At 22.2% G+C, this 16,473-nt stretch overlaps 3 protein-coding genes across 3 annotated transcripts; 1 reads left to right on the top strand and 2 right to left on the bottom strand. All coding sequences in view use genetic code 6, as the record gives it.

The window, feature by feature from the left end:
* Window positions 1-688: 688 nt before the first annotated feature.
* Window positions 689-3,775, bottom strand: TTHERM_00321750 (hypothetical protein; the record flags this gene model as incomplete). Its single annotated transcript, XM_001012975.3, has 1 exon — window positions 689-3,775. The coding sequence occupies one exon, from the start codon at window positions 3,773-3,775 to the stop codon at window positions 689-691; it is 3,087 nt and encodes a 1,028-aa protein (XP_001012975.3).
* A 1,470-nt stretch (window positions 3,776-5,245) lies between these two features.
* On the top strand, window positions 5,246-12,959 carry TTHERM_00321740 (kinesin motor domain protein; the record flags this gene model as incomplete). Its single annotated transcript, XM_001012974.2, has 14 exons — window positions 5,246-5,300; window positions 5,358-5,573; window positions 5,633-5,736; window positions 5,796-5,999; window positions 6,065-6,228; window positions 6,295-6,844; window positions 6,900-7,382; window positions 7,454-11,158; window positions 11,209-11,751; window positions 11,814-11,993; window positions 12,051-12,305; window positions 12,359-12,520; window positions 12,590-12,763; window positions 12,813-12,959. The coding sequence occupies 14 exons, from the start codon at window positions 5,246-5,248 to the stop codon at window positions 12,957-12,959; spliced, it is 6,942 nt and encodes a 2,313-aa protein (XP_001012974.2).
* Window positions 12,960-14,031: 1,072 nt separating this feature from the next.
* On the bottom strand, window positions 14,032-16,246 carry TTHERM_00321730 (hypothetical protein). The gene is made up of 3 exons (XM_001012973.2): window positions 15,571-16,246; window positions 14,296-15,452; window positions 14,032-14,228 (listed from the first exon to the last, which is right to left on the bottom strand). Exons 1-2 carry the CDS (start codon window positions 16,132-16,134, stop codon window positions 14,364-14,366), a joined length of 1,653 nt encoding a protein of 550 aa, XP_001012973.2. The 5' UTR covers window positions 16,135-16,246; the 3' UTR covers window positions 14,032-14,228; window positions 14,296-14,363.
* Window positions 16,247-16,473: the final 227 nt, after the last annotated feature.

Genomic DNA, 16,473 nt, shown 5'->3' with positions numbered 1-16,473 from the left:
ATATTTTCAGTCAATAACATAATTGCTATCCTTAACAAATTATTTAATTTTTATTATTTAAATTAAATTATTTTTTTACATTAAAAATTTAGCATTTTCTTATTTATTTTCAAAAACTTATCTAAATTTGATAAAAAAATAGTTTTTATTTAAAAAAATGGAAAGAAGTTAATTTTTAACAATTAAATTGATTTTATAATAAGTTATAAAGTTAAGCTCTATATCAATAAAATATAAAGTTATTATGATACTTTTGTAGAATTTAATGTTATAAATATAAACAAAAACCACTGTAAAAACGTGTTTATCTTGCTTTAAATAAAAATTAAAAGCAATTATTCTCATATAAAAAATAAAATTCTCAAAATATAATAATCTGTTCTTTCATAATTGAAAATTAGAATAATTACCTACCTAATTTAAAAAATTTTTTTAAATAAAAGAGAGAGAGAGAGCATTTTAAATATATAAATAAATTCTATTAAAAAAAACAGGTACAATTAAATTCAATGATTAATAATTTGATCATTATTTATCAATTTAAACAGAGAATTTTGATAAAGTATATACATATTTATATAAATATTAGTTATCTAATTTAAATTAATTGATTTCATCTTTTCATACAAGTTTATTTGTTTTTGCTTATTAATAATTCTAAATTTTATTGTAAATAAATTTAAAATAATCATTTTTAGTATTGATTTATTGAAGCAGGTTTTATATCAATGCTTTATTGATAAAAGTTATTTGTATGAGTATTTTATTTTTGCTAATTCTTTTATTAGTTACTCAGCTACTAATAAAGTGAAATAGGTACATTTTTCCTATCAATTTGTGTCAGTTTGTTTGATATTAGCATGTCATTATTTTAGTTCCCAGCGATGTAATAGAGACTTAATGAGACAGCTTTTTTCTGATTGTTAGCAGAATTTTAGTTGCTATGAGATTGTTTTATTTTATTTAATTAAATAAGAGGATTCTCATTTCTATTTTTTTAAGTCTTTTTTGAATGAAGAATTTAATTCATGTAAGAAGCTTCTAAGCTTTTTTCGGGAGAGTTTTATTCGAGCTTTTATTCTTTTTCTATGATTGTTAAGTCCTCGTTATGATATCTTTCATTATTTTATCTCAGCTCTTTGTAGTTTAAAGTGCTTAATATCATTTTTCTCCCAGTCTTTTTATTTAAATTAAAAGGATTGTTTTCTTCTAAACTCGTTTAATTACTGATTGTGTTTTATCTGTTATAACCAACAATAAGAGATTTTCTTCTTTGGTGATCAAATGTTTTATTCAATTACTCATCAGATCCATCACAAAGAGATTAGTCTAGCTTAGTTGTTAATTCTGTGTATACAGATTTTCTTCTTCTTTTTTCTTTTACAGGTTTTATGACATCATTGAGTTAATATTGTTATTCGCTTGTTTTCAATAGTTGTTCTTTTGAATTTTTAGTAGATTATTCTTAAATGAAAATCTTAGGTTTGCTATCAATTTAGATTTCTTCTTAAGTTTTACAAATGAGTTAGGAAACGTAAATACTTGCATTCGTTTTTATCATTTCGTTTGTGTGGCTTTCGTAAGCATTTCGAGCATAAATTGAATTATCATCATCAATACTATTGTAAATTGCTTTAGATTAGCTTAAACTTGCAATTTTTCCTCTAATATGACTTCCATGATAAAATCTTTAAGATTTATTGTTTTGGGAATCAGCAGAGTGAATGTCTATTCTATGTACAGAGAGAGCATCATTATTATCAACTTCGCTTTTCTGCGTTAAATTGCCAATATCGTAAAGCAAAAAACCATTTTTTTAAGTAAGATTTAATGTTTCTTGCACATTTTTGATTTAAATATCATTCTTTAACAAAAAATGAGGTGTTTATTTTTTCAGTTTTTAATTTTTTTCTACAAACTACTTCAAAGTTAGTTTTTTGCCTTTCAAAATATTTGGCTAAATTTGTTTGTTTTTTTATTTGTTGTAGTTTGGATTCTAAATTAAATTAACATTTACAACATTTGCATTGCTGCTTCGAGCAGTTGTCATCTTATCTTTCCTAAAAGAATCCATAGTGTTAATGCCAAAATTCTTATTTTTGAGTTAATCAAGATTAATTTCAATTCTATCATTATCTAAGACATGATTCTCGAACAAACTCAGATTCTGCATTATAATATCTTCATCTTACTTAGTATTTACATAATCATCAGTCGAAACATTTACATTATAATATGTGTTTTAAACGTCATTTGGATTATTCTTCAATTTATTATGTCTAACCTTCCTAATTCTTTGTTGAATTTCATAATTATTAAAAACCTTAGCTAATCTCTCGTTTTCACTAGTTAATCTGCATTATTCCTAATTTTAGTTGTTTTAATTTTCAACAAGTTATAATTAATCATTCTCATTATTAAATTAATTTCCATCTACTGCATTTTAATCAGTAACCTTTTCATTAATTTGTTCTTCACTATTAATTTATTGACTGTTATTCCTTTTTTATATATTATTTATTTATTGACTGTTATTAATTATCTCTATTTTCACAATTTTACTAGATTTAGAAGATAGATCCTTTTGTAAGCCGCTTGCATTCTACTAACAATGCTATTATTCCTCTTCAAATTTTTATTGTTTTTCTGATTATGATAACTCTTTATCTTAGTTTTTAATTTCTTATTTTTCTTATTATGTTTCTTCTGTCAGTAGAACTATTTGAGGTTTTTGTTAGTTAGTTTTAATATTTTTACTACAACAATTAGATATAGGAGTTAATAGATTAGTGATATAAGTGCTGTTATATTATTAGCAATTTTACTATCCATTTTAGCTAAATAAGTTTAAATCTCCTTTCAAAATGCTATTTAGAGGTACTGAGCTATTCAAAGAAGCTAGAGAGCTTTCTTTGGAAGAATGTTGCTTGTTTAATTTTATCTTTTGATATTCTTGCTGTTCTTTTTCTTCTGTTTTAATTACTTCATTTTCTTCAGTGTTAAATGTGGCGGCAGAGTTTTTGCTAAGAATTTATTTTATATTTAAAAATGAATTTTGAAAAGTCATTTATGCTATTTCAGCTTAGGAGAGTTTTTGAGGTGTTTTATCTTGATTTTGTTAAATATTTTTGTTTAAATGAGAACTTGTATTACAAGATGATGCTGACTGCTGTTAGACATGGTATTAACCCAGAAAGTTATTATATTTATTTTTTTCTTTTTTTATATCACTATGGCTATTATTACTATGATGCTATTCTAAACTTTGTCTCTTATTTTATCTTCGCTTGAATTCAAGTTAATCATTCTATTTCTCTATATTTAACTCTAAAATTTTTTTGTTTAGATGAGGAGTATCTCTTGTTTTACTTAGTGACGAATAGACTTCCCTCTCATAGTATTTTCCTGCACTTTCTTTCATTTTAAATGGTGTTCTAGATCTAGGTTGTGCTTCGTGAATGAACGACTAAATATTCTCTTTGTCTCCGTGGCAAGAGGTTTATGCTCTTTGTTAGGGCAATTAGTGTTTATCATTTTACCATTTATTTTAACATTAAACTAAATTTTAGAATTATTCCTAGAGCCAAGAAGGTCTAGCTTAATTCAGCAATGGCAACTAGCAATTTTATAAATCTAACTAAACAACATTCAACTTTTTGACATGTTTATTTGCTGAAAGATTTTGTTGAAGCTCTAATTTACCATCAAAATGACATTAAGAGAGCCTTTATTATTGAACTTACTAATTAAATATATTCTGATTACTCTGCAACATACAAGATTAATTATTTTTGCAAATTATTAGTTTAATTTATTTAATCAAAAGTATTCGTTGTGTTGTGTAGCTTGTTTGTTAATAAATATAACAATAAAAAATAATAATAATAATTACACATGATTTATCAATAATTTACTATTGTTTTTTTTATAATATTTAAGTGCATTTAATTTTGCAGATAAAATTACATTGTCATTTATTTATTTATTTTCTAAGATATTTTATTTCTACATAATTTTTACTGATATATTTTAAATATATTTTTTATTAACCTATTCAAACGATCAAACAAACACTCCATAAAAAAATCTATTAAAATCTTCAAATTAGATAAAAATTAAAAAATTTAAAATCCTAAAAAGTAAATATTTTAAGTAAAATAAATTAATAATATTTTCTTCTTTTTTGAAATTAGAGATAGTAATTTAAATAAACATATTTAAAAATATTTATTTATTTATTTAGTTAAAAAAGTTTTTTTCTCACATTTTTTCACATTTGGAAAAAGAATTTCATTAAAATATCAATAATTTTCTATTGTTTTTTTTAAAATATTTAAGTGCACTTAATTTTGCTGATAAAATTACATTGTCATTTATTTATTTATTTTCTAAGATATTTTATTTCTACATAATTTTTACTGATATATTTTAAATATATTTTTTATTAACCTATTCAAACGATCAAACAAACACTCTATAAAAAAATCTATTAAAATCTTCAAATTAGATAAAAATTAAAAAATTTAAAATCCTAAAAAGTAAATATTTTAAGTAAAATAAATTAATAATATTTTCTTCTTTTTTTTGAAATTAGAGATAATAATTGAAATAAATATATTAAAAAATATTTATTTATTTATTTATTTAGTTAAAAAAGTTTTTTTCTTATATTTGGAAGAAGAATTTCATTCAAATAATGGAAAATGAAAATACTTAAAAATAAATATAATTAAGCACTTAAAAAGCAAATATATTTTTGATAGAGAGAAATAGTATAAAAAATATGAAAAAGTAATGAATTAAATTATATTATAAACCTTTATGGATTTATTGATTAATTTATTTAACAAATCAGCTAATTCAATCTTAATCTCATATTTAAATTTGAAATTCTGCAAATACAATAATGAAATGTTAAAGATATCTCAAAAACAACAAAAATTAAATTCTATTTGATTTTACTATTAAATTTGAAATAGTGTTCGTTCAATTAAATGAATCTTTACTTTTAAAAAATCAAAATTTAATTATCATTTATCAACGCAAGTAAGTAAGCAAATACGAAAAATTTGATTGATAAAATCAATTCAAAATTAAATAAAGTCTTAAAAAAACAAAGAAAAAAAAATCATTCAATTTAAATAGATTTTATAGATTTATATTTTATAGTAATAAAAAATACACGAGATATAAGAGCAAACTACTTGCTATAAAATCAAACAACTTATTATTATTACTTAAATAAATGAAGAGAAATGCTTTTTTAGATAACGACGCGCCCTAAGCTGCCAATTAATTGAGTATTTTAATTTTTTAGTTGTTTAGTATTAATAATAAATTTATATTATTTTAATCAGGTCCTATTAGCATGCCAAGTCCAAAATAAATTAGTGGAAACTAAAATATTGCAGGCTTAGCTTAAAATAATTCAGAAAAATAACTTGAAACAACTAATAAAAAGCAAGAAAAGGTCAAGGTTTTTGTGCGTCTTAGACCATTTTTGGAAGAAGAATATAATCAGTGCAAGCAATGCAGTATTGAAAGCTTTGACTCAAAAAATAAAATAATAGCTAGTAAATAAAATTATTTAAAAACAGAAAATACAGAAAAATTTTATGTTTTTATGAAATAGTAAAAAAAGATTATGAAAAGAAGGTATTTAATTTTGATGGAATTTTCGAGCCTAAAGTTTCTTAGCAGGATATATATAAATAAGTCGCATAGCCTGTTATTCAAGTATTATAAATATTCAATTTTAAAAACTTATTAAGGTTATTAATTAATAAATAAAAAAGAGTGTTTTGTAGGGGTTTAATGGCACTATATTCGCTTATGGTTAAACAGGAACAGGCAAAACTTTTACTATGCTCGGAGGTTCAAAAGATTAGGATATAGGCATAATTCCAAGAGGTTTACAAGATATTTTTAACTATGCTGAAGAAGATATTAGCAATATTTATTCTATTTAATTAAGTTGTGTTTAAATATACATGGAAATGGTAGAACTAAATTTTTCCTTTCTTGATTTATATAAAATAAATTTTATAATAATAATAATAAATAGCTCTAAGATTTAATCAATCCAGAGAATTAAGTTATTAGAATCAGGGAATCACCTGAAAACGGAGTATTTGTTTCTGGAATAGAATGGGTTATAATTCAAAATCCTTAAGAAGCCCTTCAACTTCTAGGACTCGCTGAGAAAAATAGGGCAGTTGCTTTTACAGCGTAATTAATTTATTTGCTATTTAAATAAAATAAAAGATGTTTTTTATCATTTTTTAATTACAATAGACTGAATGCTTGCTCTAGCAGAAGTCATGTTATATTAATGGTTTAAGTATAGAAGAGAAGCAAGAAGGTTATTGAAGAGTAATCAAAATGCAATAGTCTTAATAACTCATTAGTTCAATATAATACTAATTCATTTTTACAAAATGAGGATCTTAATGTTATGAATTAAATTAATAGCAATAATAACAGTATTTCTCTTGTTACTTCGATTTTGTACATGGTAGATCTGGCTGGTTCAGAGAGAGTTAAGAAGTCTAAATCTACTGGAGATAGATTACATGAAGCTAAAGCTATTAATAGCTCATTAAGTGCTTTAGGAAAATGTATCTCAGCTCTTTCAGATGGCAGATCTAACTTTGTTCCTTTCAGAGAATCCAAGCTTACTCGTCTTTTGTAAGATTCTTTGGGAGGAAACTCAAAGACATCTTTAGTTGTTACTATTGGACCATCAGCTAAGCATTTGGATGAAACAATTTCCTCATTAGCTTTTGGACAAAGAGCTATGAAGGTTACTAATAAACCAATAGTGAATAAACAGAAAGACTACTATGTAAAAATATAATTTTCTTGTTAACTTTTTTAATGTTAATTTTTAAAAAATAAAGCTGCTTTCGATGCAATTACAATAAGAATTAGATGGAAAAGATGACTAAATTCATAAAATGGAAATATTTTAATAGTAAATGGTAAAGAAAATTATGGAATTATAAGAGGACTTAAATAAAGTGAAGCTTGATAAATAAGAACTAGAAGGAAGTTAGAGACATTTAAAATAGAGCTTATGCTAGGGAGTTAAATAACAAGATACGATAGTATTGCTCGAATAATAGAAAAAAGTTGAAGTTGAAAATATTGAAAAAAAATATTAAGAACTTTTAAAACAAACTGAAAATGAATTAAAATCTTTTTTAGAAGAATTCGATAAAACTTCTCTTGAATATGAAGAAGAGATAGATCAGTTAAAAGAATAAAATATAAAGTACTTACAAGATATTGAAAATTATGCTAAGCAAACAGAGTCTTTAAATGACTAGCTTAAATAAAAGAATGAAGAAATAGTCAACTTAGAAAATACCTACAAGAATTTGGTAAATTTTAAATAAGAATATGAGAAATATGTATTGGATTAACATTTTATTTTAATTAATCATTTATAAAGGAATCAGAAAAAGAAAACAGTGAACAATAGTTCATAGAGCTATCTTAGTAATTCAAATTAATTGACAATGGCTATAAAGAAAGGGAAGAAAATTACAAGAAGCAAATAAAAATGAATGAGCAAAAAGCTAGTTTAAAAGAGAAAGAAAATGTGTCACTTAAAGAATAGCTAAAATAATAAGAAAATGCATAATCTTAAGCACTTAATACCTTGAAGGAAGAAATCTAGGAATTGTCTAAGCAAAATAAAGTGTTATAGGAAGAGCTAAATAAGAAGACAATATCTATTTCAGAGAGAGAAAAGCAGCATTTACAAGAGCTTGATATAGTCAAGAGCGAATACACATCTCAGTTTGATTATTTAAACTCTGAAAGAGAAAGTTTGAAAAGCTCATTAGAGAAAGGCAGAGTTGACTTGGAATAAGAACTAAAATAGGCTAGAGAGTAAATTGAAAAACAAAAACAAGAGATAGTTGAGTATGAAAAGATTGTAAATGAGTCTAATGAAGAAAAGAGTATGATGATGCAGCAATTAGAAATTAAGATAGACGAACTTATTTAGCATAATAAAAGAGAAATTGCATCTATGAAAAAATAACTGACTGAAAAAGATTAATACATTTAAAATTAAAAGAATTCCTATGAATAACTTTTGAATAAATATAATGAACTTTAGGAAGATTATGAAGATTGCTAAGAGTAGCAAAGTGAAGAAATATAAAAAAATAAAAATTTAATAAAAGAAAAAGAAGAAAAATTATAATAGGTCTAATAATAATTAGAGGAGTAATTGTAGGATTATGATTAGAAATCAAGTTCTTATCAGAGTTAAATTGAGTAGCTTAATTAAAATATTGAGTAACTTAATCAAAAAATCGAGCAACTTATTGAATAGAAATAGTAAATGGAAAGTTAATTTGAGATAGACATAGAGCAGTACAAAAATAAAAACTAGTAAGATTTAGAAAATTTGAATATTAAAACAGCCTAAAGCTAGCTTTAGAGCGAAGCTATCTTGAAATAGTTTAACTAATAAATAGAATAACTAAATTTAACTAATAGTTAGAAAGACTAGTTAATAGCTAAACAAAAAGAATAGATAGAATAATAGACTGAGTAGCTTGATAAGTTAAATACAGAGCTATCTGAATAGTCTAGTTAGTTAAGTTTGATTTAAATAAATAACTAAGAATTAATAATTCAATTAGATGAAACAGAGAAACAACTCAACACTCAAAAATAATAATTAAATCACTCATAATAACAAATAACTGACCTTAAGAAAGAAATTTCTATTTTGAATCAGGAAATATTTGACAGAAAGAAAGAAATAGAATCATATGTCAAATCGAATAATTAATTTGAATAGAAAATTGAGTAGCTGAAGTAAGAGATAGTTGTCAAAGAGTTTTAGCATGAAAATGAAATACAAGAGAAAAAGGACATGCTTCAAGAGCATTTAATTCAATTTAAAGATAAAGAAGAAGAGTTAAAGTAAGCAAGAGAAGATATTATCAATGAAAAGAATAGCTTTGAAGTTGTTCTTAAATCCATTTAAAATCAAAATTCTGAGCTAGAATAAAAAATTGTTGATTTGAAAAATGATAAAGAAAGATTATAATTAATTGTTGAGGAAAAGGAAAAAGTCATTTTAGATTTATAAAGTTAGTTATAAGAAAAATGTTCTTAAATTTAGCAGATTTCTGAAATATCCAGTGAAATAGAAACAGCTTTAGAGTAAAAACAATAACATATCTAACTTCTGCTTTTAAAGAACACCTAAGTCGAAGATTAAATAAATAATTTAAAGGATTAAATTCTCGATCTAGAAGAAATAAATAAGCAGAATGTTGAGAAACAAGAAAACCTTCAAACATAACTTTAGTAAAAAAGCATATAATAATAAGAATAAAATGAATAAAATGCAGAATAGGTGTGTTAGTTAAATGCTTAAATAGCACAATTAAATTAAGAGCTTGAAGATAAAATTAATAATTTATAAAAATTAAATTAAACTTATTTGGATTAAATTAGAGAAATAAAAGAAATTTTAGATGCTAAAAATAATGAAATCGAGTCTTTGAAATTAAGTTAGTAATAAATTGAATTATCTATGGGTGAACTTAAAAGCATTTTTGAAGAGTCAGAGTCAAATTTATAATAAAAAAATACCGAAAATGAAAATTTAAAGGACAAGATAAAGGAATTAACAGAAAAAGCTAATGAATATGAAAATGAAATGAAAGAATAGAATGATGAAATTAATCAATTAACTGAAAGTAATAAAGAAATTTAAGGTTAACTTCAATCTGAAATAGAAAATTTAAACCAATAGCTTGAATCTCATTAACAAGAAATAGCAGAATTGAAGGGCTAATTGGATATTTAAATCCAGTTAGTTTCTGAAGGTGAGAATTTAAATCAAAATTAATAACTTGAAATAGAATAAAAAATTGCTTAAATGATAGAGTAAGAAAATTAAGTCAAGCAATTTTAATTAAAGGCATAAATAAATGAAGAGCGTATTATGATATTAGAAAAATAAGTCCAAGCAAAGTAATAAGCAATTGAGGAGAAAATGGAAGAAATCAAGAAACATAAAGAAAATGTTGAACAGGTTCTCTAAACTGAAATAAACGACAAATAATCTATTATCAATGAATACTAAGAAAAGTTCATTGAACAAGAGAGTTTATAAAAGTAACTAGAAGATTAGATAGAATAAATTGTCAATTAATATGAAGTAAAACTAGAAACAAAGCAAACAGAAATAGAAGAGCTATAAAACTAATACGAAGATTTGCATAATTAATTTGAAGCATTTTAATAAGAATCTAATGAACAATTTTAATTTAATATCAAAAAACTTGAATCATAAAATGAAGAATTGAAAGAATAAATTGAAAATCTGAATGAAAAAATGTGTTTAGAAATTTAAGATAAAGAATAATAAAAGTAAAATAATGAAAATCTTTTAAGTTAAATCTAAAGCATTAAAGATGAAAACTCTAAAAAAATAGAAGAACTTGAGTTAATAATAATTAGTGAAAAATAACAAGTAGAATAGTTGAATTTAAAAATTAGTGATTTGAATCTATAAAATTAAAAATTACTTGAGTAGTTAAAGCAAGTTGAATTAGAGAATGCTAAAAAAATTAATAATCTGTAAATTGATTTAGAGGATAAAATTAACTTGATTCATGTTTAGACTCAATAATTATCTTGCATGATAATTTAGAATGCTTTTAGAAGGATTTAAAAGTAGAAAATAATTAAGAGATATCTTAATCAACTAGCTTTAAAAACAAGGAAATTAAATGCAGAATAAAATAAACTGGAATAGGCCGAAATAGAGAATAAAAAATAATATGATTAATTGCTTTATTAAGCTGAACTAGATACTTATTTGCAAGAATAAATTAAAAAACTTAATGAGTAAAATGATGAAATTAATTAAAGAATTTAACAATAGGATTAAATTTTATAAGAAAATGAAAAACAACTTAAAAAGCTATAAATAGAAAAAGATTCTGATACCTAATAAATGAATTTTTATATTGAAAAAATATCTAATTTAAATTAAGATATCAAGGCTAAGGAGGAACAGCTTGCATAATCTTATGATGAGTTATCTAATTTATCAAAATAATTAAGAATTTGCACAAATTCAGTTGAAGAATTATAATTCTAATTAAAGAATATTAAGGTATTTTATTATCATTTATTATTAAATATACTTATTTTTTTTAATAAAAGTCATAGTCTGTGCATGACAATATCGATTTTAAAGTGAGAAAGATATAGATTACTTTCTAGAAACACTTGCTAAGAAAAGAATTGAATGCTGCTATAAGCAATAATGAATAGCTTTAACAAAATGTAGATGATTTAATTTAGAAGAATACTCTCTTATAATATCAAAATGAAGAATTTAGCATTACAAATAAATAAGCACTTGATTAGATTTAAGACGAATAAAATAAGATAGTGGAATTATAACTCGAATTGAAAGAAAAAAACACCTGTATTGAGAAAGTCTAGCAAATGATTGAAAAAAGGGAAACAAATTTAACAGAATTAGAAAATAAAATTATCAATTTAGAATAGCTGTAAAAAGAAAATTAAGTTATCATAAACCAATAGTTTAAATAGCTCAATGAATAAAATTATAAATTTAAATGTATGAATTCAATTAGAGTTATTTCAAAGTTTATTGCTTAAAAAAAATGGTAACAAACAGTTAAAAAATTAATGGGAGCATTTGCAATTTAGAAGATTCATTTTGAAAAATAAATTGAAGTAAAAAATTTGTTTATTTTTTTGTCATTTAAATTTATTTATCATTAAAAAATAAATTTTAGGTTTTAGATGAGAAAGTTGCTGGCTATCAAATAATGAAATTATTAAAATAAAGAGTTTCTGAATAATAGCTAAACCAATATAATAGATTAATTATAGAAAGACAAAAAACTATTGAATTTTTACAATCATAAGTAGAAAAGGAGCAATACATATTCAGAAAAGCAAGCCAAGTTTATGAGGTATTTTTTATTTATTAGAAAATTTTGTATTTTTATTAAAACTTTTTCATTAAATAGAGAGAAGTTAGTGCTAGAAAAATACAATCTGCTTATAGGTTATTCAAGGTTAATTAGATATTATACAGATATAAATAATAGATTGATAATTTGAGAAAAATAAATTACGATTACAAAGAAAAAATAGACAGACTTTAAGAATAACTCTATGATTTAGAAGATGAAATTGAAAAAGAAAAAAGTGTTATCTCTTAATAATAAAATGAATAAGTCTTCCAAGAGAGAGGATTCTTATAAGAAAACATAAATTTATTAGTAATCAAATTTGTAAATCAATTTTTAAAACTTATTTTTATTCTTTAAAAAAGAACACTGAATTCAAAAAAAATGAACCTCAAAGAGGAAGTAGAGAAAATTAGATTTCTTCACTATAAAAATCAGAAAAAACACTGAAGTAAAAACTGAAAGAATTAGATTAAAGCTGGAAGAATCAATATACTCATTTAGAAAATAAGCACTTAGAGCTTTAAGTAACAGTTTAAAAATATTAAAAAAACATTTTTATTGAGTTTAATTTTTAAATTTGAAAATAAAAATAGAAAGATAAATAAATACTGACTGAAAGTTATGAACAAACTCTTGCTATAATAAAAAAAGATAAAGCCCTGCTCATTGAGTATTAAAATTAAATTGAGATAAATAGAAGATAAGATAAAGCAGCAAGAATTATATAAAATTATGTTAAAAATAGAAAGCTTTAATAAGAACAAGAGGTAAAATTAATAAATATTGCTTTTCTTATTTAAAAACCATTTTAAATAGAAATTATAAAAAGAAAAAGAAGATCTTTCAAAGATATTCAAGTTAAAAAATGCTTAGACAGGTTAATATTTATTCCAACAATCTTTGAAGAATGTTAATTAGATTTTTACTAACCTAATATAAAACTTTACTAACCCAAACTAGTGAAGGCAATTAAAAAACGTAATTAATGAATGACCTTTAATAAAAAAATAAATAAAAAATACATTCAAAATTATAAATAGTAGTTAACATAAATAAAAAATTTATTTTTATAAAATATAAAATAACTAAAAATTAATTAATTAATTAACTAACTTACTAATTTTAGTCTAAAATGAATAATTAAAAAAATGTATATTATAAAGTATTAGTTAAATATTAAAATTAAAAACTAGAGCTTTGCTTAAATCTTTAATTTAATTATCATTCAATATTATAAAATAACTAATTTATATTTTTAAATTAACAAATTAAAACTGTTCCCTAAAAATTGATATAAAATATTATGAAATACTTGAGCATCGTAAGAAGCTTTATTTAAATTTTGAATTTTTATGTATATATCATATATTTTTACTTTTTTATTTTTCAAAATATAAAATATATTTTCAATATTAAAATGACCATATTACTAAAAATGTTTATTTTTTATTTATATTATTTGTTAATAAAGTAGGATTTATAATATATAATCTTGAGTGATTAAGTTAAAGTAAGTTTAAAAATCAAAAAAAAAAATATATTATCATAAAATAATTGAATAAATATATTAATCAATATTTTGATTAAAATTAAATAATAATATCTTTAAAAATATTATGGAAAAATAGTGAATTAATTATATTTTATGTTAAAATATTTATCAATTAAATATATTTTTATTTAAAATGTATATAGTTAGTTAATATCTTTTTTGCCAAAATTTTAATAACTTTACATTACTTCTTAATAATAAAACACAAATTCAAAATATTCTTAATTGTTGAAATATTATTTAAATATTTTAATAAAAATTTATTCAATCATTTAAGAAACTTTAAAGTAATTGTATGTTTAAATTATTTAAATTAATAATGATATTGGATGGATCCAGACCATTAAAAATTTTAAGATGAATAGATTTATAATTTGGTTATTTTAAAATGGACGAACTGATAGCTCAAAAATAATCGAATAGATGGAAGGATTGATGGATGGATGGATGGATGGATTGATTTGATTTGATTTGATTGAAAATTTGGATTAATCTAATGATTAAAAATAAAAAATAATTATTTTGAAGTAAATAAACATAAACAGCTGGCTGGATTAAAATCCAGATCAGCAACTTAAAATTTTTAGGAGATGTTGAGTATTTAAATACTTTTGGATTGATGGATGGATATGGTTCCTTTACTTTTCAATCCAATCCATTTTATCAGTCTTTAGTCGCTCCTATTTAAGATTGTTATTTTAAAAGAAAAAAAACATTTTTAAATGAAAAAAAGTGAATGTGAATTACTGTTATTTATTTATAAAATACTTAATTTATCAAAAATATGAAACAGCTTATAAAATGTTTTTTAGCTATCATTTAAAATCAAATGTGTACTTAAGTTAACATTGTGAAAATAACACTGTATCCTTTTAAATTTACAAAGGTTAATTTCTAGGTATTTCTAAAAAAGATCTCTAAGCAAAATTAGAAATAGTTTACTGAAAGATTTGTTTAATTTTTAACTGCTAAGTTAATTTGTTGTAAATAAATTAAAAATGAGCATTATTTGTTAGCTAATATAAAAATGAATTGTCATTATCTATGAAGAATTCTTTTGTTAGCTCTTCTTTAAAAGCATTTTCAGTTTTAAGACCTTTTTATAGTTTGATAACTATTTTTGATGTGTGAGCAAATTTTGAAAAAAAAGATACTGCTTCTCTATCTTATAAATTATATTAATTGTGTAAATTTAACATTTTATTATCATAATCTTCTGTTTCTTCGAAATAATCTATTTACTAATTTGATGTGTTATTTGTATTAGTTTCGGTTTCTAAATTTTACATGTTATCCTAAGCATCTTTTTATTTCATTTAATTTTCATCTATTAGAGCATATAAGTTTTTTTACATAGTTTCTTTCTCCATATTGATAATTAGTTTTAATTTCATGCTATCGTGACAAATGCTATATTCTTTTATTTACTCTCCATAGTTTAAATTTATTTCTTAACCTTCTACTAAAAGACAATTAAGTGATCTAGATATAGGAGTTAACAAAATACAGTCAATGCAGTAAGGTTCTAAAGTAAATAATTTATACTTACATATTTAATTAACACTATGTTAGTAATTCATTTCACTTACTTTTCTTTCTCCTATGATTTATAATTTATTTTTTTCTAAAAGCAAGGACTGAGAACTTTGAATCACTCCTTCAAAGTCTCCATTGCATATTTTAAGTTTTAAGTCTTTTAATGGAATATATTACTCAATAGCAATTTATTTATTTTAACTCGTCAGACAACCTTGTTAAAATAATCTTAATAGATATTTCCTGTTTAGCCAGCAATCTTAAAAAAAAATATTTAACAACTAAAGAGACTTTTCACTTATTGGCTGATTATTATTTTCAATTCCTAATATTTTAAAAATGCTATTGTAATCTACCTATTATCCTTCCTTTTCCATATAAAATATAATGAAATTGATTTTTTAAATATTTAATCAAATTTCTAATCAATAACTCAAAAGTCTATCTTTAGTAAAAATAATTTAAAAGGTAAAAATTAAGATTTACACTAGTGGGTAATATGAATGAGGCAATAGATTTTAATAGACTTTCTCTCTCTCCTTATTAGTCATTACACATTTTAAAGAGAACAGTGAGTTAGTGATAAGATTAGAATTAATTCATGTTTTAATATTGTCTAAATGTTTATAATTTACTATGCAATTTAAAAATTTATTCTATTTTTTTAGAGTCTAAGCTATAAACATCATTAGAATCTATTTACTTTGGAAATTATTTTTTGATATTTTGAAGGATGCTGTTGATTTTTTAGAATATCACTTTTATGGGTTCTTATTGAAAAATTTATATAAAATTTCCATACTTACTAACACAGCTAAATGTAAGATTGTTCTTGATTAATTTAGCTTTGTCTACAATTATGTTTAAATCTTAAAAATAATTATTTAGTTGTTCTTCTTTTCCAGAAAGAATCAAATTTCTTATGAAGTAAATGTCGTTGATTAAAATATCAGTTAATATTAATCCCTTTTCCTATGAGTTTGAAATTATTTTTAAAATGCTGATTGCTTCCTCTAAGCTATTTTGTATTTGTAGACTTATTTGTTCCATAATCTTTCTTTCTTTCTTATTTTTAAAATATGTAGTTTGCTAACTATTTGTTAATCGATCAATGTTAATTTATTATCTAAAGTTTAAAAAAATAGATTATTCAATATTACAAATCTCTTTTATAATTTTTCTTCATAAATATTTAATTATTTTTTAAATTTTAAGCGCCTAAGCAATAAAGAGAATTATTAATTTAAAAGCTATTCTTAAATAAAGGGATTTTAAAAATGAATTCACTATTGAAGTGTAAAATCCTAAAAAAAAACAAATATCAAAGATAAAAAATGATTATTTTGATAAAAAATTCATTTTATAAAACAAATAAATATTTCTTCTATA

The sequence above is a fragment of the Tetrahymena thermophila genome, assembly GCF_000189635.1.
Source record: "Tetrahymena thermophila SB210 genomic scaffold scf_8254691, whole genome shotgun sequence".
NCBI lineage: Eukaryota > Ciliophora > Oligohymenophorea > Hymenostomatida > Tetrahymenidae > Tetrahymena > Tetrahymena thermophila.
Note: the sequence above shows the minus strand (reverse complement) of the source record. Positions and strands in the feature narration are given on the sequence as shown.